We start from the raw sequence: 27,985 nt of genomic DNA, 5'->3' as shown, positions 1-27,985 counted from the left end.
GTATTTTATTTCCTTGTCCCCACCCGGTAGAGCCAGTGTTCGAACAATGGCCAATGTGTACTGATGCTTGCTAGAAGCCAGGTCCTGTTCTAACAGGTTGGCCAATCATTTGATAGCCATAGCAACCCTCTCAGCTAAGTACAAGTATGATTACCATTTCACAGATAAAGCAAACTAGGTTTAGGGGAGTTAAGCAACTTGCCTGGGAGGTCATTTGGCTGTGTACAACAAGTCAAAGGGTGGCTCAAATCCAGGCAGTTGTCCTCCGTGCCAAGTGCCGAGTAGCTGCTCAGTGCTAGTGTCAATTAAAAGAATAAATATTTGTCAACTAGTACTCTGCCAATGTATTTCCATCATAGGACTGTATGGTGTTTCCTCTCATTTGCCTTATTGAGATAAAAACATTGAGTTTCACAGGACCCACACAGGACAAGCTCTTCCTTCCCCTGTTCCCTTGCCCCACTCTATATCCTTGACACCTCCCCATACTGCAAGAATCCAAGGTGTCCCTTGTCAGGTCCCAGCTGTCAGATACTTTAGTGGTTACCTTGGTGATACTCAACGGGGGGAGGGGGGGTAGGTCATCAAAATTTTACCCATGCTTCTTCCCAGAGTACCCAGCACCTATAGCTGACACCCATGGTACCCATGCCTTATCTTTTGACTTTTTAGCTCTTTATTGGAGGCTGAGCAAACTCTCTGCCCTGAGGTATCTGCCCCATATTCTAATGATAAAGTGTGGAAGGAAGTGATTGCAGGCAAGTGATGGATGAGGTGAGCTGTGGCTGCCTGGAGCACTGGAAACGCTGAGGAATGTGTCGAGTGTGAGTGGTGGATATGGAAAGGCAGTTGTCCTCTCCCTCCCCACCCCCCCAGACATTCACACACACTTCATGCTTCCTCTTGGTTAGGGAAACAAACTGCAAAGGCAAAGACCAACCTCATTGCAATGGAGTTTATGTGATTTTGAGCAAGGGTTCTATGGGAAACCCATCTTTTCCGTCCAGCCCACAGAAACTCAGACATCAGCCCTGGAAATGTGTCCGTTAATAGGAATTGAACCTGCTGATGATAGACAGTAACTGTCAGTCTACGCATCTGTGATCTGCCATAGTGGTTACTCTCTGGGTTTGGCTTCTATTTCCAAGAAATTGGGTTCATAGCACACACATGTCTTATGAATGTGACATCCGAACATAGCCCTGAGGAACTCAAGATGTGTCTACATTTACTCCTCAGCCTTTGGAATTGTCAGCCTCTATTTCTGAGAATAGAAAGGACTTTGTGGGGCTGAAAAGATGGCTCAGTGGTTAAGAGCACTGGCTGCTATTCCAGAGGATCTGTGTTCTGTTCTCAGCACCTATATTATGGCTCCCAATCTTATGTAACTCCAGTTCCAAGAGATCTGATGCCCTCTTCTGGTCTCCAAGGGACCCATTCTGATGCAAAAGCAAAGAGTCTTTTAAACAAGTTAACCAACTCCGGTCCTCCAACCGTTTGACATGGCAGGTGGAGTAGAAGGACCCGAAAGAGCCGTGAGGCAGGGAATTTACTGGGCAGAGCAAGGGGAGTGTCTAGGGGTTTGCAACAGTCTCAGGATTGGTGCACTTCTGGGCATGGCTGACAATTCCAAAGGCTGTCCTGTGTTGATTGGTCAACTGGCTGCTATGGCCTATAGGCCCTCCTAGGGTGACTGCTATGCTCTGCTGTTATGCCACTACCATAAAGCACATCCAGAGCCTGCCAGCTAACTTCTGATTGGTTCCTTTCCACATAGAGGGTATCTGGCTTCCTAGTGACTTGGGCAGGTCCAGCAAGGTCGAAGACTGGAAACTCAGCAGCATGTGCCGAGTCAGAGGCTTACATCTTGCTTGATCTTTTCTGCAGCCTGTCATGGCTGCTAAAGCAGGGGGCTGGGTGATGGCTTGGTCCCTTCGATACATTCAAGCAAAACACCCATACACATAAAAAAATATATAAATCGTTTTTTTATTAATGTCCAGAGCAGCCATGGAAAGCTCAGTCACTGCTCAGAATTGTATTACATGCTCTTCATTTTTTTAAAAAAGATTTATTTATTATATATACAGCCTTTTGCCTGCATGTATTCCTGCACACCAGAAGAGGGCATCAGATCTCATTGTAGATGGTTGTAAACTACCATGTGGTTGCTGGGAATTGAACTCAGGACCTCTGGAAAAGCAGTCATCTTTCCAGCCCCCATGCTTTTCATTTTTTAAAGAAAAACTCTCCTATGATTGATTCAGAACATGATGTGTACGTGAGGCCAGTGGAGGTCTGGGGTACATTCATTCAAGAAAAGATGCTACTGTTCCTACAGAAATGTCATGAGAGGAAAGTAAGGATCTGTGCCCTGGAAATGACATGCTCCAAGTGTGTATGTCTCAGTCACTGTTCTGTCCCTGTGAGACTAGGGCCAAGGCAACGTTTAAAAGAAAGCATTTAACTGGGGGGCCTGCTTAACAGTTTCAGAGGATGAATCCATGACCATCATGGTGACAAGCTGGAGAGCAGCTAACAGTACATGCCATGCACAAGGCAGAGACGGGGAGGCAGTGTGGTCAGGGCTTGGCCTGAACTTACGAAAGCCCACCCCCAGTGACACACCTCCTCCCACAAAGCCACACCTCTTAATCCTTCCTGAGAACCAAATACTCAAACGTGTGTAGGAGGACCCTCCGTGCTTGGCCCAATGATACAAACTGGCAGACATGGCAGAGTATCATAAAGTGAGCAACTGGGTTTTTAAAGTTGTTTCTTTTCTTCTTGATGACTTTGGGGGTTGTTCTCTATTTCTCAGCCTTCTTCTGAAGTAAAGACGGACTACCTGTCAATCATAATGGACCCAGATGAAGTCCCTCTGGATGAGCAGTGTGAACGGCTGCCCTATGATGCCAGCAAGTGGGAGTTTGCACGGGAAAGACTTAAACTAGGTAATGTATTTTGTTCTGCAGATTCACAAGGCCATGAGAACAAGCTACTCCCTTGCAACACACTTGTTTTGAGAAAAGCAGCAGAGAGCCAGACTTAGGAGTCTACCCTCCAGCTGCCCACCCACTAGATGGAGTTATGGACCAGAGAGGACGCAAGCTGTTGCTGATACAACAGGACAAGGCAACAAGAAGCACATTTGCAATCACTCAGTACTTAGTTACTGAGCACTGGCTCTGAGTGGCAGATGTCAGCATAAGCCCTAGAAATGCCAAGGTGTTTGAGTCTCTTCCCTCCTAATTTAGTCTCCAGCCTGTAGGTAAATGAAGGAGGAGGGGAAGAGAGTCCTTGTCTTAAAAGCCCAGGCACCCTTAAATAACAAAACTACTGGGGACTAGAAATGTTGCCTAGAACAGAATCCAGTAGAGTGACACTCAGATAAATCAAGCTCTCTGTGCAAATTCACATTGTAAGATGTCCCATGGCTTTCTTGGTGTGTCATGGTCCAACCCTAAGGGATTACTGAAGTTTCACTTTTGAAGAGTAGAAACGGGTTTTCCAGGTAAGGAAGATATTGTAAACAGCAGCCCCATGCTTACCCCAGTTCCTCTGGCTCAGACGTCACAATGTGCATTCATCTCCAGCTCTGGCCTGCAAAACAATCGAAGCCTCAATTACTCCTACCTAAAACGTTTGGAGCGTGGCTTCTGAAAGTTTTCCACTCGCTTCCGTGTATGCCAGAGTCATTAGCAGTTGGAACTAGGAAAACAGATTGTGAGCCCGATGTTCTCTGGGCTTGTCACTCTCAGAGCCAGAGAGCTCGCTGTTCTGGCACTGTGACCCCTCTCTTCACAGGGGTGGTGGTGACAGAGAGGTAAAATGGTTTTTCTCTTAGGTCTTGAAACGCTTCTGCTTACAGGGAGAGGAAAGTATCAACGTAGGTCCTGTTTGGCTTGGGGGAAAACATTTGGAAGTCAGCTAAAAGCTGGAGAAAGCTTGGGGGTGGAGTTGGGGTGGGGGTGGAGTTGGGGTGGGGGGATCTATTAAATATGGAGCAGTTAAACACAGGTAGCACATTGGATGAATTCCTTCTGCCAGGCACAGTTCAAAAGTGGCTCGCTGAGCCCCTCAGCAACCTTGGCAGGGAACACAGCATCATTTCCCCCACAATCAGGACCTGTTCTCGGGCCATGCTGCTTTCCAAACTCATTTGCTAGGATTAAACATGGACAGGATCCATGAGAGAGAGCTCCCTGCCAATTCCTGACCCCTACCCCAGCCCGTCTCATCCCTTCATTCCCCTTCACTTTAGTTCACAGCACATCCCCTAGGCTTTCCCCTGGTCTCCAGAGTTCCCTTGGGCTCAGGGGATTCACACAATCACATTTCATAAGATTTTCCTTGGTGAAGGTTTTTCTTGTGAACTCCATGCTGTGTGAAAGGTCTCAGCTGTGATTTGGCTGCTGTCCATCTGAGTGTCCCTGACTGGTGAGAACCGGTGTCAAGCCTTTTAGTGCATAGTGTGGCCACAAGACGGGGAAGAGTGCCCCTCTGATTATCGTGGGAGTGGAGAGGTCCCAGACTTCTTGGTTCTTGTTAGCCAAAGAAATGACAAAGTGATTTGAAATCATGGCTGGCAACTGAAAGTTACCACGGTTGCATCTAAATTGATGGAGAAGGAAAAAAAAAAAAAGAGGAAAAGAAAAAAAAAGGTCTGATAGGCAGTGTTACATTGGGGTTTAAAACAATGGAAGAAATACACAGACCAAGTAGTGATTTTAGCAGTGCCCACTCTCTCTGTTGGCTACAATGCCCAGCCTTGTAGGAGGCAAGTCAGCAGTCCTGCTGCTTGACTGTTCAGTTGGAACTCTGTGTTGTTAGTGGAATTTCTGAGATTGAGAAGAAAAGAAAACTCCTTGGCTCCTTCAGGGTTCCTTACTAAACCTGGGAGAGAATGCAGCTGCTGTCTGACACCGAAGCGTGACATCGTAGTCTGTTTCTATTAGCAAGTGATATACAGGCAAGTTGTCTAGCATGGGGAAGCACACAAGGAATCAGGAGCGGGGCCATTACAACAGCCAATAAGAACAGTAGCCTTGATTGCCAAAGAGGGTGGCATTGGTTAGTTAGCTTTTGTCACAGAGACCGGAGCACCTGACAGAAACTTAGGACAGGGAGGATTTTTTGGTGGTTGTTAATGGCTTCAGGAGGTTCTGCCCATGGTGGCCTGGCATGGTTTGCAGGCAGAGGCATCATGGGGTGGAAGTATGTATGTATGGCATGGCTGCTCCTCACTTCGCAGAAGACAGGAAGCAGAGAGACAGGTAGACAAGGGCCATGAATAACCCCCCCGCCCAAGAAACCTCCCCAAGTGGCCTATACCCTCTGGCTCAGTCTATGTCTTACAGCTTCAGGAAACTCCTCACCCTCGCCACCCCAAATAATACCACAGCTCTGGATCAAGCCCTCACTCAACACTTGAATCTATAGTGGACATTTAATGTTGAAAAAATAATGGGGGCTGAGTTCATGTTACCCTGTACCCTCCCTAGAGTAGCTAGGACTCTTCAAGGCCATTCCAGTAATATTGCCTTGTGTGACAGTGACCTACCATATCTCTGAACTAGTGTTTGGCATTCCAGACAACACTAAGAATTCCAGGGAAAGACAGTATCAGGCTAGGACAAGTTCAGTGTGAACTAGAACCGGTGGTCTGATGACAGACTTCAGTGCACAAGATAATCAAAGAGCCCACAATAGCTTCCTGTCGTTTTTTATGGGGCTTCGACCTGCCCAGTGAGCACCAACTTGTACCCCTGATGGAAGCAGAGCCCCCAAACACTTGTAACACAAAATGCCCCCATGACAGCCCAGAAGGGAATGTGTAGGGTAGATCCTGGAAAAAGGCAGGAGCTTTTGGAGTGTGTGGAGAGATTGTCAGGACATTTCTTGAGCTTGGGACCCTTCACATCAGATGATGGGAGTACAACAGCTGAGGAACACCATTGTTCTTTTACTCTGACAAAACTTAGGAATAACTTTCAACCAAAATATGCCCTTTTTGGGGGGGGCTAAGACAAGGTTTCTCTGTGTAGCCCTGGCTGTCCTGGCACCCGCTCTGTAAACCAGACTGGCCTCGAACTCACAGAGATCCTCCTGCCTCTGTTTCCTGAGTGCTGGGATTGAAGGTGGGGCCAACACCACCTGACCTCTTTTTTTAAGCCAAGAGGTCCCTGAGGAACTCTTCCCCACCTAATGTTGACACTTGGCACTTTGGGAGCCACTGGTTGCTCTTCTATTTTAACTTGAGTCCATTCTGGTTCAGACCGTTTTACCTGGAGACAGGCTGAGGGGCTGTGTCTCTGTCCTGTCACATGCTCTAGGAGGAATTGAGGTGAGCAGTTGCCCACAGTACATGCTTGGCTTTGGAAAACCATGTCACCTCCTGGGCAGCCCCTACTGAGCAGAGTGCCTCCCAGGAGACAGCTCTTGTGATGATGCTTGTCACAGAAACTGCCCGGGTCCTAATTGGATTTCTCATGAAGGGCAATAGCCTTGAAGCTGCAGCAAGATGCAGGCTTCTGAGCATTTGTGCATCACTGGACAAGGCTCTGACATGACAAATGCTTCATCATAAAGCTTATAAGAACATATCTACATATAAACATACATGCATACATACATACTCATATCCTTTGGGGGAAGGGACTGGGGGAAGGAAGGCTAATGAGCTGAAGGTGTATTACCAGGGCAGTCTGAGGAAGGAGACTGGCATGGAAAAGAGGGTTAAATTAACCTAACAGATGCCATTTTCTTTCAACCAATGGTGTTCTGTTATTTCTATCCCTCCCACCCTGCCCCACCCCTGAGGACACATCACCAGACAAGCCCCCCAAAGTTGACTTTCTTGGTTTACTGTTCTTTCAACATACCAAGCTAGGGAGAGTCGGTTTCTTCCTTATTGTGCCAAAGAGGACCCTAAGTAGAAAAGGTAGCTGAGGTATCTGTGGGTATTCTGCCTAAAGGGCCTCAGCCTCCCGATCTCCCCTCCACAAGGCTGTCTAGTAACTGTCCACCAAAGTCCTAACAGGGCTGTCCATTCTGCTGTAACTGGACAGGGCCTCCTTTATAACATAACCAGGACTACACCAGGTACTTGATAATTCAGGCAGTGTCCTTCCCTCTCCAAGTTGAGTTGGCTCCTTCAAGAGTGAGGAAAGAGCCCAGTGGTGGGTTCTTTAATCCCAGAACTCAGGAGGGCAAGGGCAGGTGGATCTCTGTGAGTTCAAGGCCAACCTGGTCTACAGAGTGAGTGTCAGGACAGGCTCTAAAGATACAGAGAAACTCTTGTCTCAAAAACCCAAAACAAAAAAAAAAAAAAACAAAAACAAAAAAAGAGGTATGTTAAACAGTCAATATAGCAAAACATAATAATGGGCATCAGGAAAGATACCCTGCTTTCTTAGTGCTTTGAGCAGTCATCTCTCTGGGTTTGAAACAAATTACTACCCGTGTTTGATGGCTCATGTTCAGAAAACCACAAGGGCTTGTGATGATCTTACAATCATATAATAGCTACCAGGGAATGCTCTGACTGGCACAGCAGTCTGAGAAATGACCGAGTGTTTATTCTTAAGATGTGAGGCATTGTTATACCCTGAGCAGTCACCACCATTCATCCTTTTTGCAGAAAACAGAGGCAATGAACTTGATAGTGAGAAAAAGGACTTGGAGCATATTAGTCCTGAAACAGTGAAAGAAACTACCTGGGTTTTTTTTTTTTTTTTTTTTTTTTTTTTTTTTTTTTTTTCCCTCCTGTGAGGCTCTGTGGCAAGGGGAAATAGCCACTTTTCTTCTTTGAATGCTCTAGAAGCTTAGACTAGTCTTGAAGGATGTGGCAGGGGTGGGGTGGGAGGGCTCAGAGGCAGCGGAATGAGTTCAGAGGAAGGGACACCAGAAATGCACTCACTTGGCCTCCTTTGGGGTCAGTCCGTTGCAGAATCCCTTCAAAGATGTGCGCCTTGCATCACACGTACAACACAGAATTTCCTTCCTGGAAAACACTTGGCCTCAATGTTGGCTTCACAAACAAACCAAGACCTTCTTCTATTGTAGGCAAATCGCTCGGGAGAGGGGCCTTTGGGAAAGTGGTTCAAGCATCTGCATTTGGCATTAAGAAATCACCCACCTGCCGGACTGTGGCTGTGAAGATGTTGAAAGGTACGTATGTGTATGCCCATATGCCATGGTCTAGCTCTCAGTGACCTTTCACCTTTGTGCACTCTTGTTGGTGCAAGATTAACGTAGCCTAGGAATAAACAAGCTACTTCTGCTCCAGCCAGGGCTTCTTTGTTCCACGACTGTTAGATTCAGCTACACTAGCTCAGAATAAACCTTGTCAATGGACCAATCCAAAACTGTCCATAGAAAAATGATCTCTGTCATCCTAAGGTCTTTCTTTTCTCACATCTGTTGTCGTCATAGGTTCAGAAGGTTAGTGTGGTCATGGTCCACTGTGGTTGTCAGGAAACAGCACACTTCACAAATCCCAAAGGCTTGGCCTGCGTTTGCCCTCACTATAACATGAAACTAAAAAGCTAGAGGAAATTAGTTGATCAAATTTTATTCTATAATGCTGCTAAGCCCTGTCAAATTTATAAGCGTTTCTTCTTTATAAGTGACAACTTTTTAAAAAATATTTCAATCTCTCTCTGAGAGGTGGGAAGAAGGACCAAATCACATTGTAATTTACTACTGCCACCATCAGCCAGACTAAAAACAAGACTCAAGGAGAAGTGTAGAAGCCAAGCTCTGGAAGGGCCAGACATCCTTTGCACTGAAGGAAGGCTTCATGTGTGATGAAATAGTCACATTGCACATCATACCAGCATTTCAAAACCAAAGAGGAGGCAGACCATACAGCAACAAAACAAACAAACTAAACAAAACAACAATAAAAACCTCAGTGCAGTTCTGGCTTTCCAAAATCTCCAAGATGGTGGGGGAATTTTGTATGTTTGGGTCTTGTTTTTGTTTTGAGGAAAGCTCTCATGGTGCCCAGGCTTGCCTCAAATTTCTGATCCTGCAGTCTCCACCTCCCAGAATCTCCACCTCCCATGTTTTGCTGAGGGATTTTTGAGGCCCAGGAACTTATGTATGTAGCTCTGACACCAGGAGAGAAGAATCCTCCAACTGCTCATTCGTTCTTTAGAAGCCTCATGTAAACACATTTTCCACCTCAAAGGGGCTGTGTTTATCATTGGAAGACAGATGGGAGTCTATAAAGAAAGGAGAGGGGAGCTGGACAGTATGCCACAACCCAGACTCAGCTCTACAACTATAGAGCACTGTATTTTATTTGTTCTTTTTTAAATTTTTATTTATGTATATGTGTGTGTGCCTGCTTGTCTGCATATGTGTTCCATTCATGCAGGTGCCCACAGAGGCCAGAAGAGGGCATCGGGCCTCCTGGAAGTGGAACACAGGTGGTTGTGAGCTGCCCAGTGTCGGTGTTGGGAACTGGATCCAGGTCCCCTGAAAGGGCAGCAAGCACTTTTGGCCACTGGGCCACCTTCCAGCCCCTCACACACAATAAGTTTTTATATGTTTTATAAGGAACCACAAGAGAGGAATTTAAAAGTTTCCACCACAAAAAAATAATGATTTATGGAGAAGGAAATGTTAGTTACTGGATTTGGCCACTACACTCTATAGCTCTATCCTGTATCAGAGCATATCCCACAGATAGCCACAGTTACTATGCTCACCTTGCCATAAGGAGTTTGCTTGGGGTGGACTGCCCAGATGATAGTAGGTATTTCTGTGAGAATCCCATCAAGGCCAGCACTGTCCTCTACCCCTAGATTGTGAGAAGTAACATCATCATGGCTTCTACTGGAGACAGCCTCGGACTGAGCCCGTTAGCAGAATTAAGCTGAGCCATCTTTTCTGTTTGTTTGGTTTTGTTTTTTAAGACACGGTTTCTTAGCCCGGCGGTGGTGGCGCATGCCTTTAATCCCAGCACTCGGGAGGCAGAAGCAGGCGGATCTTTATGAGTTCGAGACCAGCCTGGTCTACAAGAGCTAGTTCCAGACCAGCCTGGTCTACAAGAGCTAGTTCCAGGACAGCCTCCAAAGCCACAGAGAAACTCTATCTCAAAAAAAACAAAACAAAACAAAGACACGGTTTCTTTGTGTAGCCCTGGCTGTTCTGGAACTCACTCTGTAGACCAGGCTGGCCTCGAACTCACAGAGATCCGCCTGTCTCAAGCTTTCTTGCTTAAAGCAGTTTACTCTCTGTTCCAGGGCAACTGGAAAAAGCACAATGTCAGACAAAGGCCATAGTCAAAAGCCCTTTCAATGTGTTCCCAAGCTAAACCTTAAACTTTTTGGCCCTCACACTCAAATGAAAAAATGTCCAAAATGAGAAAACTAATAGCACTGTTTATTTATACAAAAATATTTGTTGAGCAGCCACTGTGAGCTGACCCCTACCCCAGCCAGGCTTTCAAGTTTATCTGGTTATTATTAAAAAATGATTCCATCTTATAAAATACTGTATCAATATCTACCACAATGTTAAGTACACACACCTTTGACCCACTTCCAGAACTCTGTCCTAACGATACACACTCAAGCTGTCTATTATAGGTTTATTTGTAATAGTAAAAAAAAAAAAGAAAGAAAGAAAAGCCAGGTGGTGGCACACACCTTTAATCACAGCACCAGTAAGGTAGAGGCAGACATTTCTCTGTGAGTTCCAGGCCAGCTTGTTCTACAGAGTGACATCCAGGACTAGCTCCATAGCTACTGAGAAACCCTGTCTTGAAAAATAAAAACAAAACAAATCAACAAAAAACCCTGGGCCTGGGGCAGTAGTTTTGTCTGACATACAACCATGAAGACCTGAGTTTGAGATGCTGAAGCTTTAGACCACAGAGAGACCCTGTCTCAAAATACACAGTAGACAGATCCTGAGGAATGACACCTGGGGTTGTCCTCTGGCCTACACACACACACACACACACACACACACACACACACACACACACACACACACGCGCACACGCGCACACGCACACGCACACACACACACTCGCACACGCACATGCATGCGTGCGTGCACACACACAAAACAAAACTGAATACTATACGTGTCAGAAGAAACACACTAGTCCATTAAAAGGAATGAAAAGAAGTCTGGAGAGATGACTAAGTGGTGACAAACACTTGTCCTTGCAGAGAACCCGAGTTTAATTCCCAACACTCACATAAAATAAAAATAAATAAAGCTTTTTTTAAAAATAGGAATGAGAAGAATTCTTGATACTAAAAAGGGGATGAAACTGTGTGTGTGTGTGTGTGTGTGTGTGTGTGTGTGTGTGTGTGTGTGTGATGAAAATCAGAGGACTACTTGTAAGACTCAGTCCTCTTCTTCCACACATGAGTCCCCAGGATCAAACCCAAGTCATCAAGCTTAGCAGCAAGCCAGCCATTGAGCCATTGTGCCAGCCCTCAGTGGGTATTTATAAGTGCATATGGAAAGGTCTGAAGCTCGAACTGTTCACAGTGGCTGCTTAAGCGACTTGCAGTTTTCACTCTAGACCCTCGGACTCCTTACATCACTTTTTGTTTCTTTTTATTATTTGTCTTTTGACTTTTGGCTTTTGGTGCTGAATATTAAACTCAAGGAAAAAAAAACCTCAAGGCTTTGCATATGCTAGAGACATGCTCTGCCACTGTGCTGTGACCATCTACACATGCATATATTCTCACACATACACACATACATGCACGCATGAATACACACTCTCACACACTCCTACTCAGATCTCCATACTCTAATTCATACTGTTGGAATATTTTTACAGTAACACGTCTTAATATTTTTAACACACCTCTAATTAGGAATTCCTCAAAATGGATAACAGGAACAAATACAAGAGGAACTCAGTTTAGATTCTAAACCATTGGTTCTTGAACTGATACAGATAATTGCCAAAAATGAAGTTAAAGTTGGAGGGTGGTTAAGGACACTTGCTACTTGTACAGAGGACCTGGGTTCAATTTTCAGAACCCACATGGTGGCTTAAAACCACCTGTAACTCCATTCCAGGGGCTCTGGTTGGTGCCTTTTTCTGACCTCTACAGACACCAGGCACACACACAGTGCAGGCACAAACACCCATACACATTTTAAAAACACACAAACAATCAAACAAACAAAAAAAGGTAGTTAATATGAATCCTTGTTGCCTGAGATAACCTTTGAATTCCAGGCATGAAGGGGTCTATGGAGAAAATAATACATTTTGAGGCATTTATAGAAGCAGCTCTCCTGATATTGCAGAGCCCACCGCCCCACCCCATCCCCCTTCCTCTCTTGTGACTCCCTAGAAAGGGGAATTCGAAGAGGGAAAGTTTGGGTGGGCACCCTGCTTGAAGGGGTCTTGCCTCACCTGTTTCTGCTTGAAGGGAAGCCTCTGGAGGTCATGAGGTGGCCGACTCTGAGTCAGCACATTGTTGAGCACAGCCAGGGCCACCAAAAGGAAATGTCCAGTGACTAACCCCACCAACACAGCGGGCCTCACTGCCATACAAAGGATGTTGGCTTAGGAGGGTAGGAGGAATAAAAACAGTCTGGCGACTTGGCCTTTTGCAGAATGTGGGGAAGTTAATGAAGCAACCTAGGGCGAGAGATGACGAACAAGGAGGGCCTGAATGCAGCCTTCAGGGTGGAAGCAGCCCCATTGTCCCATACCCTGACTCTTCCTTGCTTCTCACACAGAGGGGGCCACGGCTAGTGAGTACAAGGCTCTGATGACCGAACTCAAGATTTTGACTCACATCGGCCATCATCTGAACGTGGTTAACCTCCTGGGAGCCTGCACCAAGCAAGGAGGTAAAGGAGAAAACGGGGAAGGGGGGTTGTGCTATCTGCTTTGCACAAGCTGAGAGGGGAGCTCTCAACTCATAAAATTCCCTCCCCTCACCCCTGAGAAAATAGCCACCCAGTGCTTTGGAAGAAAGCCACTCCCCTTTAGATATCTTTCCCCGGATTCTAGGTCAAATGACGGGCCTTTTTCTCATAGGATGACTTGGGTTGGGGGTGACTATGGTTTAAGAGGCTACACACTCCCTGCAGCTTCACAGAAACCACAACTGGTGAAATCCCAAGAGAAGGTGACATGGGAATTAACCAGAAGGGCCCCTCCCTTCTGACTATCAGAACAGGCCTTAGACATGGGGGCAGGGAACAGGAGCAGGGCTGTACTGTAGACTGTTGGGCCCAAGCATGTCCTCACTGATTTTAATTCCTCTGTGGTAAGGTTAGTACTTGAGTGTAGATGTGAACGGAAGCTTAAGTCATGAAGGTGCTGAGGAACTGTACACAAAAGGTCTTCAGTGTCCCAACACAGCAAACAGAAATGGAGGAACAGAGGTAAGAAAAAGAGATTACAAGTAGAGAAAGACATGCTAAGGGAGGCCAGAAACACAGAGTCCTGGTGAGCCAGACAAGGTCCCATAGCTTCTAACCTTGGATTAGCCTTCTTCGAGCATCTGCCCCAGTAACCACATTCCATCTGCCTCAACATTGTACCTGGAAGACGAAATAAAGACTGAGAAGCTGGTGGTGGGGAGACCCCAGCTCTTGAAGCAACTTCCTTTCTGGGAGCCTGAGGGGCAAGGGGGTTCTATCAGAATTAAAAAACCAGTAAATACTGATAGTAACTGGAAAAACCACTTTACCAGAGTCTCGCCCTCGTTTGAGCTCCAAGCCACACCAGGTACCTGCCTAGTGTGGAGTTTGTTGGTTACTAGCCACTAGACTTCAGGGGTCATGCTCGCTTCCACCTGGAAGTAGTTCTGTGCTATTGGGGCAGCATGGAGCTGTACAATGGAGGCCTCCATGGTACCACCTGAGATCTTCAGTGCAGTGGGGAGAGGGCAAGCAGCCTGTGGGGCTCAGAATGGCTTACCCCCTTTAAATACTTAGGGGAAAAAAAGAGAGGAAATAATATTTTGTGGCATGACATTTCAATGTCTGTATTCATAAAACTTTATTGGAGCAAGTTCATATTCTTGGTTATATTAACAAGGGCCATTTCTATGCTACAGAGGCTGAGTTGAGTAGTTGATTCACGGCCTCTCTTCCCAGTTGCACTTTCAGGCCCTCCACATATAAAAACAGGTTAGTTTGAGGTCTCAAGGGCTGACTGGAAGCTGTCAAATGGCTGCCTGACTTGGCGTGGCTAAGCCTGTGCCATTTGGACTTCAGGGCCTCTGATGGTGATCGTGGAGTACTGCAAATATGGAAACCTGTCCAACTACCTCAAGAGCAAGCGCGACTTATTCTTTCTTAACAAGGTAAGGATTTGTCCTTCTGTTGCTGTGACTTATGTATGCTGATCCCAGTCTATCACTGAGGGGAGCTGGCAGAAACCCCATCAAGGACGGACAGAGGAACACTTCTCACTGGCTCTCGTCCCTGGGCTTGGTCAGCTACCTTTCCTACTTGGCCCAGGCCCACTTGCCCAGGGATGACACTGCAATGGCAATAACAAAAATGCCCCCACAGACGATTGTGACACATACAACTCCTCACATAAAGCTCTGTCTTTTTAGGAGACTCTAGTTTTTTTGATGTTATTTAAACATTGTGGTGTGTTATGTGGTACCATTGCTGTGTCCCTGTCCAGGCTGAAGAAGTCTGGGAGGCTATGATTGCCAGTGTTAGCCAGTCACTGGCTGTGGCAGTGAGGAGCAGACAGGAGGCAAGCTCTCTGGCTCCAGAACCAGACTTTCCAGGTTTAAATCCTGTGTCTCCTCTCATGAAACCAGACCTTGAACAAGTTACTCAATCCCTCTCCGTTTTAGTTCCTTGTGTATTAAGTGGTGCTAATAATAGAGCCCAGGATGAGATTGTTGGGAAAACGAAACTCTTCCCTTAAGTGATTAGTTGTCGCCTTTGTCATCTTTGATCCACTGGGATGTTGAAGGATGAGGTGTAGATCAGTGGGAGAGTGCTCACTTATTGTGTGTGAGGCCCTGTATCCATCCCCTCACCTGCATTGGAAAAACAGAGACTGAGAGAGCCAGAGATAGAGAAGGAGACACAGAGAATTCAGCTGCATGGCAGATGAACCTTCAGACTCCTAAGATGTGCCCATCTCTGCCATGTAGGGGAAAGAAATTGAATTACAGGATACAGCCAGGTGTTGTGGTATGTATCTGCTATCCTAGCTACCCCGGGGACCAAGATGGGAGGACTGTGTGAGCCATGTATTGGAGATCAGCCTGGAAAATAGTGTGAGACCAGGACTGGAGTTAACAGCTCAGCAGTTAAGAGGTCTTGCTGCTTGCTCTTCCAGTGTTCCAGAGTTCAGTTCCCAGCACCCACAGACAGCTTGCAACTGTAACTCTAGCTCCAGGGGATCTGTTATCTCTGCTCTCTGGGGGTATCTGTGCTCCTATGCACATACCTAAACACACATGTGTACACGTAAGTTAAATAAGTAAATAAGTAAATAAGTATATATGTATATGGAAAGAGACCCTTCACAAAAAAAAAAAAAAAAAAAAAAGCAGAGCACTGGACAGCCAGCCCATTCTTTCATCCCAGACCATGATTTTATCAAAGACATAGGTGCTCCACCAGACCATTGAGAATATATTACATACCCACTCTCCTTTATGAGACAGGGTCCGGGGTCTCACTATGTATCTCTGGCTGTCCAGGAACTCCCTATGTAGACCAGGCTGTCCTGGAACTCATAGAGATCCACCTGTCTTTGCCTTTGGGGTGCTGGAATTAAAGGTGTGTGCCACCACCACTCAACTATATTTCCCATTTTGAACCAGGTGCTCTGAGACTATGTAGCCAGAAAAGTCAAGAAATCAGTAATAGTTGGCAAGATGGCTCAGCCTTAGGTAAAGGCACTTGCTGTCAAGCCTAATGACCTGAGTTTGATCCCTGGAACCCACATGATAGAAGGAGGGAACCATCTTCAGCAAGTTGACCTCTGGCTTCCACATTCATATATGCACACAAACAAACACAAATTATATAATCATATAAGGAAATTAACTTAAGGACATAGTAACCACAAGATGAAGACAGGAGAAAGACCTATCTCAATTCAGTCCCTGCTTTAGAACTTTTCCTGTGAACCCCACTAAATAAGGGGTGTGGTGGTGGGTGCCCTGAGCTGAGAGCAGCACAGGTTCCTGTCAGTCCTGATGTCCTAGACTGGGTTCAGGAAGTGCTTAGCCCTCAGAACACCCCAGGGACTTGGCAGGATGGAACGTTTGGGTTTGTGCATCCTTTGTTTGGAAGAGCTTGCTTCCTTTTGGGGCTATATTTAATGATTGCCTCCCTGTGGTACTTGGTGGAGCTGTGTTTTGTGGAAAACTCATGACTGTCTGTCATATTTGGAGTCTAAAGGAATAGAGAGACAGACAGTCAGACAGACAGACAGACAGACAGACAGACAAAGGAGCAGCCCAAAAGACAAAATTGAAAGTAGGTTCTGTTATTTCCCAAGTTCATCAAGATTCTTAAATATGCTTTGTAATAAATCCACTGTTCTGCCAGAATTTCAAAAGTCCACTAAATTAACTGAGTATGCCATTGATTAGGGGTCAGAGGAAAGATAAGGTGACTTGGGGACAGCTTCTGGGAGGTATGAGGAAAGAGGCCGTAGGCTTTCAGGAAATAAAATTCTAGTCTCCATCTGAGCACGATAATGGACTCATGGAAAGAAAAATGATGTTCTCTTTGTTTGTTTGTTTGTTTTTTACCTTCCCTGAGGAAAAGGTGTCTGGACTGGGTGAATTCCCTCCAGGCCTGAAATCCCAGACAGAGTTTGAGAAGAGCTGAGACAGCAAAACTCCCTCCTAAGACCTGACAGGAGGGAGTGCTTGGGTGGGGTGTGTTCTCAGGATAGTCTCTTTTCTGGGTGTGGGAACCACTGTACCCTGTATCTCAGCTTTGGAGCTGTCCCTCCTAAAATGCTGGATCTTCTGCTTGCTCCACTGTGCCCTCTACTGGAGGGACCTCTCCCATTACTCGGACATTTCTAGAAAACTCAAGGCAGGATGAACAGGCTGGTTAATCCTAGAGCTACCATGCCCCTGAACCTCATTCCTTCCCAGACCCTGTCTAGACATTGCCATCTAACAGAACCTAAGCTGCATACATGGGTACACAGTCCAGTGAAAGCCACTGGACAGGATGTGTTTCAAGTGTCAAGTAGTAGATGAATTATTGAAGGCGAAACACTAGAACGTGTAAATCCTTTCCTGTGAGTCACAAAATGTAAGATAGTGCATTTTAGATGAGGAAAATGTCCATGATATTTTGTTTATGATCTAACAAATAAAGCCTGCCTGAAGATCAGAGTGCAGAGTTAGCCACACCAGTTAGCCATAGAAGGTCAGGCAGTGGTGGCACACACCTTTAATTCCAGCACTCAGGAGACAGAAGCAGATGGATCTCTGTTAGTTCAAGGCTACCCTGGACAACACAAGATTGAGTCTGTCTAAAAGAGAAACAGAGCTCACACAAAGATGATTCCAGCACTTGGGATGGCACCCCTTTAATCCGAGCACTAGGAAGGTGGAGAGAGGAATATAAGGCAGGAGGAGACAGGAGCTCAGTGCAGTCTGAAGAGCAGGGTAAATCTAAGTAGTCTGAAGCAGGCAGTCTGAGGACAGGATCCCTCTTTGGTCTGAGCATTGGTAGAGGTGAGAACTCTCCAGTTGGCTGTCCGCTTTGCTTCTCTGATCTTCAGCTTTAAACCCAATATCTGACTCTGAATTTTATTATTAGGAATAATTAAAGAGGCTGGGGAGATGGCTCAGCAGTTAAGAGCACCGGCTGCTCTTCTAGAGGTCCTGAGTTCAATTCCCAGCAACCACATGGTGGCTTATAACCATCTATAATGAGATCTGGTGCCCTCTTCTGGGGTGCAGACACAACTCTGTATACATAATAATTTTTTAAAGATTTTATTTCTTTATTATGTATACAACATTCTGCTTCCATGTATATCTGCACACCAGATCTCATAACAGATGGTTGTGAGCCACCATGTGGTTGCTGGGAATTGAACTTAGGACCCTTGGAAGAGCAGTCGGTGCTCTTAGCCTCTGAGCCATCTCTCCAGCCCCACATAACAAATTTTTTTTCAAAAAAAAAAGAGTATTAAAAAAAAAAGAAAAATTAGAATTCGTGGTACAAAAATGAAACTCAGAAAAGCAAGGAGAGTAGCTAGAGAACGCAGAAGAAAAGCACTAAGACTCTGATGTCCAGAAGGAGTGGCCTGTTAAGATGGACTGGTTGATGTAGCATCCTTATCTTGAATGAAAGGGAAACCCAGAGAAAAGGGCATCTTCTCCTCTGTCCCCCAAGAAACCAGATGAAGAACTGGTAACCTGAGCCTCCACGGGGGTTACAGAGCCAGCCCTTTTTACATCATTGAGGGACAAATCTTGAAGTTCTATGTCACCTTTCAAGCAAGATGGCATGTACCATGAAAAGCAGTGGAGAACACAGACTTGGGAGTTTGTCAAGCTGTATGTCAGGCTTTGCCACTTAGTAGGTGTGTCTTTGGTGATAGAACTCTTCAGAACCTGCTTGTGTCTAAATTGTTTTCAGAGTAAGAGAGATGACTAAACAGTGAAGAGCACTCGCTGCTCTTGCAGAGAACCAGAGTTTGGTTCCCAGCACCCATATTGGGTGGCTCACAACCTACTATGACCCCAATGATGTTGTCTAACTTCTGTGGACACCTGAATGGATGTTCACATGCACAAAAATAAAAATAAAATAAATCTCTTTTAAAAAAAACCGCACACAGTTGTTGCACAATATAAACTCTTGGGAAAATTGAGAAAGTATACGATAGCCACACTAAGTGCTCGATATTTATCAGCTGCCAGGAATCTCTTTCTGTTGACTTAAGGTGTTCTCCAGGAGCCCAAGCAAAGGCACAAGAGGGTCTCCAACCTGGGATATCCTCAGGAGCCAGTACCACCACACTGTGCTGTGACTCCTCCAATCCTTGTTGGGCCCCTCTCATGCTTGTGTTTCTTGTCTGTTCTAAGGAAGCGGCCCTGCATACAGAGCCTAAGAAAGAAAACCTGGAGCCAGGCCTGGAACAGGACCAGAAGCCCAGACTAGACAGTGTCAGCAGCGGTGAGAGTTTCGCCAGTTCGGGCTTTCAAGAAGACAAAAGCGTGAGCGACACTGAAGAAGATGAGGGTAGGCACTCATTCTTTCCTGGCCTCCTTCTGGGGTATTTTTTACAATATACTGGGTATCTCACACATTTTTTTTCTTATTTATCACCCCAATAAACGTCCTGAAAATGAGGATAATGTCCTAGAGAGACAAGATTTGAATAAAGATTATTTACAGCATTACTAACTATAATAAGAACTGCTCCCTTCTCTCTGCTTGGGACTTTCTGTCTAACTGGGTCACCCATTCCCACCCAACCCCCATCCCCCTACCCTTTACTCCCCCCTCCATTCCCACCCCCACCCCTATGGTCTGGAAAAATCTCTATGAGGTTCATGTTGAGACTCAAATTCTCTTGCAAATGAACCTTGGTGCCCTTGTTGGTTTGTTTTGTGTTTTGTGAATATTGTCTTAATAAACTGGGATTTGCCACAGTCCCAAAAGTCTTGACAAGATTCTAACTCTTGCTAGATTGCGGTGAGATCTCCAAGCAGCCCCTCACCATGGAAGACCTGATTTCCTACAGTTTCCAAGTGGCCAGAGGCATGGAGTTTCTGTCCTCCAGAAAGGTCAGCTCAGCTCTTTACAGTTTTCCTGCTTTCTTTAACTTTCTTAATCAGAGATAGAGAGAGGTTTTGAGATTTTCAAAAGCTTTTGCTTTACATTTAAAATCTTATTTTCATCTATGTTGTCAAACTTAGAACCTGCCTGGAAGAGATGCACATTTGCCTCTCGTTTTTCTTTCCCATTCCCTACTTTTATTTTGATTTAACTGATGCATAAAAACATATAAATTACATATTTTAATTAATGTGTATTAATGATGTCAAGTTTTAACACATGTATATGCTGGGTAATGTTTAAATCAGGTTAAATATTTCATAACTTTATAGTGAAAACTTTGAAAATTCATTCTTCTACATTTTGTCTCAGTGAGGCCTGAACGCAGGCCTCTGCTGTGAAGCCGTCTTTCTAGTATTTGTTTAGACTTATATTCTTAACTGTACAGTAGATATCACCACAATGGCCTTGATTTGCTCTGATGTAAAGAGGTATGGGCGTGGGCCCTAGGCCCTGGACAGTAGAATTTAATTTAAGGGCAGAAGATCTTCCTGGATATTTGAGCACTTGAACCCAGCACCGTCTTCCACAGATCTCTCTGTTACATTTCCAAACTGTCCAGGCTTCACAAAGAAGATGTTCCAATACACCCACATGGGACTTCCCCCCCCCCCCAAAAAAAAAAAAAAAAAAAAAAACTCAGCTCAAGCCCAGCTGTGGCTATTCCAGCACTTGGAAGGCTAAGGCAGAAGCATCCCTGGCTACACACAAACCTGGCTGAGTTCAGGATCAATGTCATTACATGGCAGGGCTCTGTGCAGCTCTGGCTGTCCTGGAACTTGCTTTGTAGACCAGGTTGGTGTGAACCTCACAGAGATCTCTCTGCCTCTGCCTCTTGAGCTCAGAGCCGGCTCAGAATTCTGTCTTAAAGACAGCAGCAACAAACAAAATAAATCACACCGTTCCGAAGCTCCCAAAGATCTGATCTAAAAGGTTGTGGGGAAATCTCAGTCACTAGGGTAATTCAGACTGCCAGGGGGTTGACCAGTACACTCCCGTAGAACAGGAGCCTGGCCAATTTAGAACTTCTCTTTGGGGCCTCCTGGACTCTACTTGCACTGTGTTTATGGAGACTGGGTGTGTGCTGGGAGTTTCTTCCTTTCCACATATGAAATGGAGCTTAGAATTAAGGATGATGACACTAGGGCCAGTGAGATGGCTTAGCTGGTAAAGGACCTTGCTGACAAACTTGATGACCTAAATTCAATCCTGGGAGAGAATTGACTTCCACAAGTTGTCCTCTACATGCATGCTTACACAAGTACACACGCGCGCGCGCACACACACACACACACACACACACACACACACACACACGACTTAAAAAAAAAAAAAGAAGTATGACCCAGAGTGGATACAGGAAATTAAGCAGCTGGATTAAGGAAGTGGGTTCATTACATAAGTGTTTTATTATAGTGCATTCATCGAGACCTGGCAGCACGAAACATCCTTTTATCTGAGAACAATGTTGTGAAGATTTGCGACTTTGGCCTGGCCCGGGATATTTATAAGAACCCTGACTATGTGAGAAAAGGAGATGTAAGTCAGCCGGGTGTATATTTGATTCCTTTCTACCCTGTCACTTCCCAGGCAGTCATCCCCCCAAATTCTCATGTGGTGGTCCAGAGGAGCTGTGTCCCCGAGAACCCTCATGGTGTGGTGGCATCTTCTGTCTATCTCTGAGCCCTGGCTGGGGACCTGGCCTTAGAGAAAGACTCTGGGGACCTGGCACGCACGAGGCTTGTTAGCCTAAGCAGCATGCTGGGCCCTGCAGAGACCACACCAGTCCTTGCCTGCCACCCCTAGGGGAGTTCCATGTCACACTGGAAAGAACAGTGTGACCTCTTCCCCTCAGATAAACCCAAATGATTGATTCAGCAGGTGGCTGTACCTCCGGGAAAAGTGGGGGGAGGGGACACATTATCTTGAAGGGAGGAAGCTGCTTACTCCCAGGGATGCCTTTTGTGGGACCCATCTCCCTTCTGGCTCACACTGGCCTCCCTTGCCCATTTGTGTTTTTGAACATAATGTTACTTGTCACTTACTGGGTGACCTCCGGTGTCCTCCCTTGCCTGGCCTCTGCCAGGAGGGCTTCAGCTTGTGGCTGGCTCTCTGGATTGTTCTGCAGCAGAAGCTCTCAGACTGGAAATATTCACACCACCCAGCAGCTCTCTGAGCCACAGCCTGAGGTCCTCTCCCCACACCCTTGATGCAGAACGTCTGAAGAGGGGTGATGGGAGATTGCTTGGAATCTCCATTTTCAACAAGTTTCTGGACCATGTTATGTGGATGCCCCCAGACCACACTTTCAGAACCCCTTCTTAGTCACTTTTTCTTTGTTTTACTGCTGTTTTTAACTTTAATTTTATTTTGTAAGTATGGGTGACCTACCTGAATGTATGTCTGTGCACCACATGCATGCAGTACCTGAGAAATCCAGAAGAGGGCACAAGATCCCCTAGGACTGGAGGTACACATTGCTGTGAGTCACCATGTGGGTGCTGGGAATTGACCCCAGGTCCTCTGGAAAAGCAGCCGATGCTCTTAACTGCTGAGCCATCTCTCCAGACCCTCCGTCACTTTTTTTTTTCTAAGAGGGTCCAACTTTCAGTGGGATGCTGGCTGTGGTTTCTGCCTGCATTTCAGGTTGGCCCTCTGCTGTTCCTGATCCAGTGTCTCTGTGTTTCTCCACAGTCTTTGTCTCCCCACTGTCCTGGACATCTTGCTAACCCCCAGCAGCCCAACTCCCAGCTAACTCACTGTTGTCCCTGCTGTATGAAAGAGAAGGACTGGTCTGTATGCTTGAAATCTGGCTGTATATCCTCCTAAATGGAAAACACTTCAATTCAAAGTCATCTTTTTTCTTTCCAAGGGATGTGGGAGATTGAATGGAGACTGAAGCCAGGGCCTTATACATATCAAGCACACACTCCACTCCTGGGCCATACCTAGCCTCAGCTCAGGACTTAACAGCCCATCTTTTAACATGGGGATGTCTTTCAAAATCCCCCTTCTCAGAAAAAATTCGTAGGAATCGCCAACAATTTTCAGGGTGTTTCCTAATTCAGACCACTTTACCAAGTCCCTGTGTAAGTGGGGAGGGATCATGACAGCACAGCTTCTTTAAGAGCCACAGAACAAGGACCTGCTGGGTACACCAGAAAAGTCTACCTGCCATGCCTGGTCCTCAGAGACAGGGTAGCCTCTAATGCTCTCTCTTAGCAATGTGTCACATGCCCTGTGGTTTTCTGTGGTGTAGGAAATCGCAGCTGGTCTGGTTCTGCAGAAGTATTAAGTGGAAGGAACCCCTGGGCCCTGGGTGCGGACAGTGCTTTGTTTTCATGCTCAAGGCCCCTTGTCCTCTTCCAGACTCGACTTCCCCTGAAATGGATGGCTCCTGAATCGATCTTTGACAAGATCTACAGCACCAAGAGCGATGTGTGGTCCTATGGAGTGTTGCTATGGGAAATCTTCTCCTTAGGTAAATGTGGAGGGAGGAGGGAGGAGGGATTGCAACAGCCCAGAAGCAAATGTCTGTGTCCTGTGCAGAGCATCCTGTGGACACATCCAAGTCTGAGGTCTGCATTTGAACCCATTGCAAACACAGGTGGAGATGACAGTGATGGATGTACACACACTACTACAGAAAGTGTTTAAAACACTGTTGACAAAGTCCGGTGGCAGAAAGTCTAGAGACCGAGCTGTCTGTCTGTCCTTTGCTCCCTTCTCCAATTTCTGCAATACCAGCCCTCATGTCTTTACCCCTTTCCTCCACACATCCACTCCCTTAGAATTTCTTCTTGGGAAAGGCTTTGATGTACACAGCTGGACCTTTAGCAGGCATCGTTAGAGGAAGCTAGCCTTGATCTAATGCCTTTGATTCTAACTCCTGGAATAGTTTTGCACAATAGCTTAGGCAGAGAAGCAATAAAAAGTTCTGATTAGGTTTTCTTCTAGCTAGGCTTGCTCAGAACTATCCATTACAGGCTTGTTTGTGTGTGAGCCCAGTCCCTACATGTTATGTATATGCACTGTGTGCATGCAGTGCCTGAGAAGGCCTAGAGAGGGCATCAAATCCTCTGAACCGGGATGGATGTGGGGCTGGAAATTGAGTCCAGGTCCTCTACAAGAGCAGCCAGTGCCCATCTCCTCTGAGTTAGAAACCTTCTTCAGAGCCTCATTCCTACAGATGTGCACAGGACCTGCAACTGCTCACACAAATATGAAATGCTATGAGATCTCCCAAGTGTGAGGATTAGCCAAGAATATTCATGCTTTGTCTCCCACAGTAACAACACGAAGTTCCTGTAATGTGTCCAGATCATCCCCTACTTTCGAGGACAGGCACCTGTTGCTTCCACTCCTGGAAAGCAGCTCAGTGGCTACAATGGCCTTGCAGTGACACAGTGCCAAGCCCTGCATGTCTCCCAGCTGCTTCCTACCAGCAGAAATCACTAGAAAGTGCAGAAAAACACACGCTGGGGTGACCTTGGCTGCAGGGCTAAGCATCCTGCAATGCTTTGTCCACCCTGCCTAGCCCAGGTTACCCACGGAGGATTGGCTACAGGCACTGGAAAAGACAGCCTAGTGCCCCTGGTATCCCTAACAGCCCCCATTCACCCTAGTCAGCCTTGCCCAGGCTCTATCCTTTAGACTTGTCATAATCCCTCACTCCCAAAGCCTTGGAATGGAGGTCATTTTCTGGGAAGTTGGAGTGGCCCAAATCCATTGGTTTTCCTTTTTTTTTTTTTTTTTTTTTTTTTTCTTTCTTTCTTGAGACAGGGTTTCTCTGTGTAGCTTTGGCTGTCCTGGAACTCTCTCTGTAGACCAGGCTGGCCTCGAACTCATAGAAATCTGCCTACCTCTGCCTCCAAGTGCTGGGATTAAAGGCATGTGCCACCAACGCCCAGCTGACCATTGGTTTTTCCAAAGACAGGTTATTAACCCACAACACGAGTGCCTAAGGGTTAGATGTCTTTCAAGTTGTCTGTGGGGCCCAGGCAGGGACACTTCAGATTGCCCCTTCCCTGACCAAACAGACAGGTGTGGCCAAAGGGGTGGCCATGAGTCAGCCAAGGATGTGCCCTCAGGAAGGACCTGCCAAACACCTCTGTGTTCACTTCAGTTGCCGGGAATCTATCACTAAATCATCACTGTATATTTATTTGGTTTTTTTTTTTGAGATAGGGTGTCACTAGATAGCTCACACTGGCCTCACACTAATAGTCCTGCCTCAGCCTCCCTCCCAAGAACTGGGATTACAGGCATGTACTACCATTCCTTTGTGTACTACATCATTTTGAAGAAACGAGGGAAACTCTGAATTGCCCCTCATGGTCTTTTGGGTAGGTTTGTTTGCTTGCTTGTTTGCCTGAGACAGGGTCTCACTCCATAGTCCTGGTGGGCCCTCTGCATCTGCCTCCCAAGTGCTGGATTAAAAGTGTGCACCACCATGCATCTCCACTGCATGGTCTTTTGTACCAAAAACCTTAACATGCATTTGTTTTCCACACTGTCCCCTGCAGGGGGTTCTCCATACCCAGGAGTGCAGATGGATGAAGATTTCTGCAGCCGCCTAAAGGAAGGCATGAGAATGAGGGCACCAGAGTATGCGACACCTGAAATGTGAGTTCAAGGCTTCATCCTCTGCTCACCGAGTTCTCATCAGGGACCTTGGGGTGGTGGGTGTGGGGCACAGGGACCCTGGGGTCGTGGTAAGGGCCACAGATTTGTTTTCAGCTTTTCAGGGATATTGCTCTAGTCCCTGGTGGGCTCTGCTGTGCTGGGAGTGACTTCCTGAACTGATGTGCTCTGGATCTATCCCTATTTCCTCTCCCACCTAGTGATTGGCCTTGCAAGGATTTAGCCGGGAACTGAAGTAAGAAAGCTGGGCAGAACAAATAGCACTTGGGACCTGAGTGCAAGGCTTCACTCACCGCCTCAGGTCAAGGCCCCTACCTTTGTAGCCCAGGCCTCCATCTACAGAGCCATGGGGGCTGGAGGCTTGATTTGTACAGTGCTCCACAGAAGGCTTTATGGGTGGTGCTTGGCTCAGTCACCTTAGTAGAGTTTACCCAGCATGCACGAGGTCCATCCCTAACAATGCCTATACTGTGTTTCATCATAGCATCCTGGGATTGGAAGCAGCAGCAGCATTGGAATTTAAGGTCATTTTCAGCTACATACAAAGATCAAGGCTGGTCTGAGCTACTTGAGAACCTGTTTTCAAAAGCTTAAAAATAAATTGAGAAAGAAAGAAAGAAAATTTGGGGTAGCAAGGCCTCTTTAGAATCCGTTAGGACTAGCCAGGCAGCTGTCAGAGCTCGTAATCAATGGGAGGTTCTTTGGGAGTCAGAGAAGAGAGGCTCTGGGCAGGCTTCTCAGTTGTCAGTGGGTGAGCTTGACTCTTGTGGGCACCATTTCCTGTAACTGTGCCATTTTAGCATTCTGAGGCCTCCACAGGAATGTGATGACACTTGCAGTTTGAGAGCTGCTGACAAGGACTTGGGCCTCCCTGAGGTGGCGCCACCTTTCCTGAACTGGCAGGCAGCCTCCCCTCCCCACCCACACAATGAGGTCCTGTGGAGCCCTGGGCTGGCCTTTAAGGAGGAGTCAAGGACCGAGAAGGAAGTGTGGGCTTGCCCAAAGGGCAAGGTCACCATCTCTTTCCTTCATTATCTAAGCACCAAGCTAGGTTATTGCCAAGCCAGGGAACTGGATGAGAGACACCAAGGACTCAGAGGTGAAGGCAGGGAAGACACAGGGGACTCTGTTAATGTCCATTGGTGCCCTCTTCAGGGAAGTATAAGAGATAGACTGACGCAAGGCGCCCCCTAGGCTGCAGAGGGGGTTTAGACTTGCTGGGACCCTTCACCACTGCCCAAGAGGCTGAAATAAGGCCAGTCTGTACTTGATAGATGCTTTCCCCATATAGTCTCATGTAGACTTCCCGTGATCTTGAGGAGTAGGTAGGGCAGAGCCAATGATCTGAACTGGAAAAATATCAAAACAGATGCACTGGGTGGTGGTGGCACACACTTTTAATCCCAACACTTGAGAGGCAGAGGCAGGTGGATCTCTGTAAGTTTGAGGCCAGCCTGGTCTACAGAGTGAGTGAGTTCCAAGACAGCTAGAGCTGTTACACAGAGAAACCCTGTCTAGGGGAAAAAAAAAAAGCCCAAAATCCATGCACCTGATAGCCCAGTGACATCACTACTGCCTGGTCGGTACCATGTGGAGGGTATCCAAGAGTTCAGAGCTGGGAACAGCCATATTTCTTGTGAGTAATGGTCTGTTTCTAAGCTCTGGTGTGTGGGCACCTCAGGAATCCAACACCCCTTCCTTCATCCTCTGTCTGCAAGGTCAGAACCAGCTTTTTTTTTTTTTTTTTTTTTTTTTTTTTTTTTTTTTTTTTTTTTTTTTTTTTTTGAGACAGGGTTTCTCTGTGGAGCCCTGGCTGTCCTAGAACTCATTCTGTAGACCAGGCTGGCCTCGAACTCAGATGTCTACCTCCTGAGTGCTGGGATTTAAGGCTTGCACCACCACCAGCCAGCCAGAGCCAGGTTTTTGTTCGTTTTTTTGGTTTTTGGTTTTTTGAGACAGGGTTTCTCTGTAGCTTCGGAGCCTGTCCTGGAACTCACTCTGTGGATCAGCTGGCCGTGAACTCACAGAGATCTGCCTGCCTCTGCCTCCTGAGTGCTGGGATTTAATGCATGTGCCACCACCACCCAGCCAGAGCCAGGTTTTCACAGAGTCCTCAGGATACTGGTGTAAACCCCACTTGGGAATTTTGCCGCACTTTGGCCATTTGTTTTTGTCATTTTCCCATTTCTCTCCTGCTACCAATTTTCTCCTCTCCTTTAGACCTCCATGTCTTCTTAACTGCTTTTGTCAGGCATGGCATGTCTTAAGACAAAACAACAATATCTTGAAGAGACAGTGGGGACCATCAGGGCAGCCTGTGGCACATACGTATTAACTGGCAGAGTAGAACAATTCCCAGAGTCCCTTGGGCTTTTCCCAGAGCTGCCCCTCAGCTCCCAGCACTGCAAGTAATTTCTGCACTATGACCAAAGACATCATAGGGCAAGCAGAGCTTTTGTCAGTGTTACTGTGCAAGGGTGTTAGGTACAGAGAGTGGAGATGAAGTCCCAGGCCACAGAGGCTAATC

General features: G+C 46.5%; 1 protein-coding gene and 1 long non-coding RNA gene across 5 annotated transcripts in view; one reads left to right on the top strand and one right to left on the bottom strand.

The window, feature by feature from the left end:
- Flt1 (fms related receptor tyrosine kinase 1) overlaps nucleotides 1-27,985 on the top strand; it is a 54,120-nt gene that overhangs the window by 14,245 nt on the left and 11,890 nt on the right. The window contains exons 4-12 of the mRNA XM_035443178.1: nucleotides 2,822-2,954; nucleotides 8,068-8,172; nucleotides 12,739-12,852; nucleotides 14,230-14,318; nucleotides 19,059-19,215; nucleotides 19,666-19,763; nucleotides 21,232-21,354; nucleotides 23,185-23,296; nucleotides 25,341-25,440. Of these exons, the coding sequence (XP_035299069.1) occupies nucleotides 2,822-2,954; nucleotides 8,068-8,172; nucleotides 12,739-12,852; nucleotides 14,230-14,318; nucleotides 19,059-19,215; nucleotides 19,666-19,763; nucleotides 21,232-21,354; nucleotides 23,185-23,296; nucleotides 25,341-25,440 (1,031 nt within the window). The remainder of the gene's footprint in view (nucleotides 1-2,821; nucleotides 2,955-8,067; nucleotides 8,173-12,738; nucleotides 12,853-14,229; nucleotides 14,319-19,058; nucleotides 19,216-19,665; nucleotides 19,764-21,231; nucleotides 21,355-23,184; nucleotides 23,297-25,340; nucleotides 25,441-27,985) is intronic.
- LOC113830943 lies at nucleotides 205-12,754 on the bottom strand. Of its 4 annotated transcripts, none has more exons than XR_003485028.2 (5): nucleotides 10,662-10,720; nucleotides 9,720-9,811; nucleotides 7,922-8,005; nucleotides 3,552-3,603; nucleotides 205-295 (listed from the first exon to the last, which is right to left on the bottom strand). It is a non-coding gene; the product is annotated as an uncharacterized LOC113830943 (long non-coding RNA). The 4 variants fall into 4 exon arrangements; XR_003485027.2 differs by lacking the exons at nucleotides 205-295; nucleotides 10,662-10,720 and adding exons at nucleotides 891-2,848; nucleotides 12,410-12,754; XR_003485026.2 differs by lacking the exon at nucleotides 205-295 and adding an exon at nucleotides 891-2,848.

Source organism: Cricetulus griseus, chromosome 4 (assembly GCF_003668045.3).
Source record: "Cricetulus griseus strain 17A/GY chromosome 4, alternate assembly CriGri-PICRH-1.0, whole genome shotgun sequence".
In the NCBI taxonomy this organism is placed as follows: Eukaryota; Metazoa; Chordata; class Mammalia; order Rodentia; family Cricetidae; genus Cricetulus; species Cricetulus griseus.
This window is presented reverse-complemented; position numbering and strand designations above follow the sequence as displayed.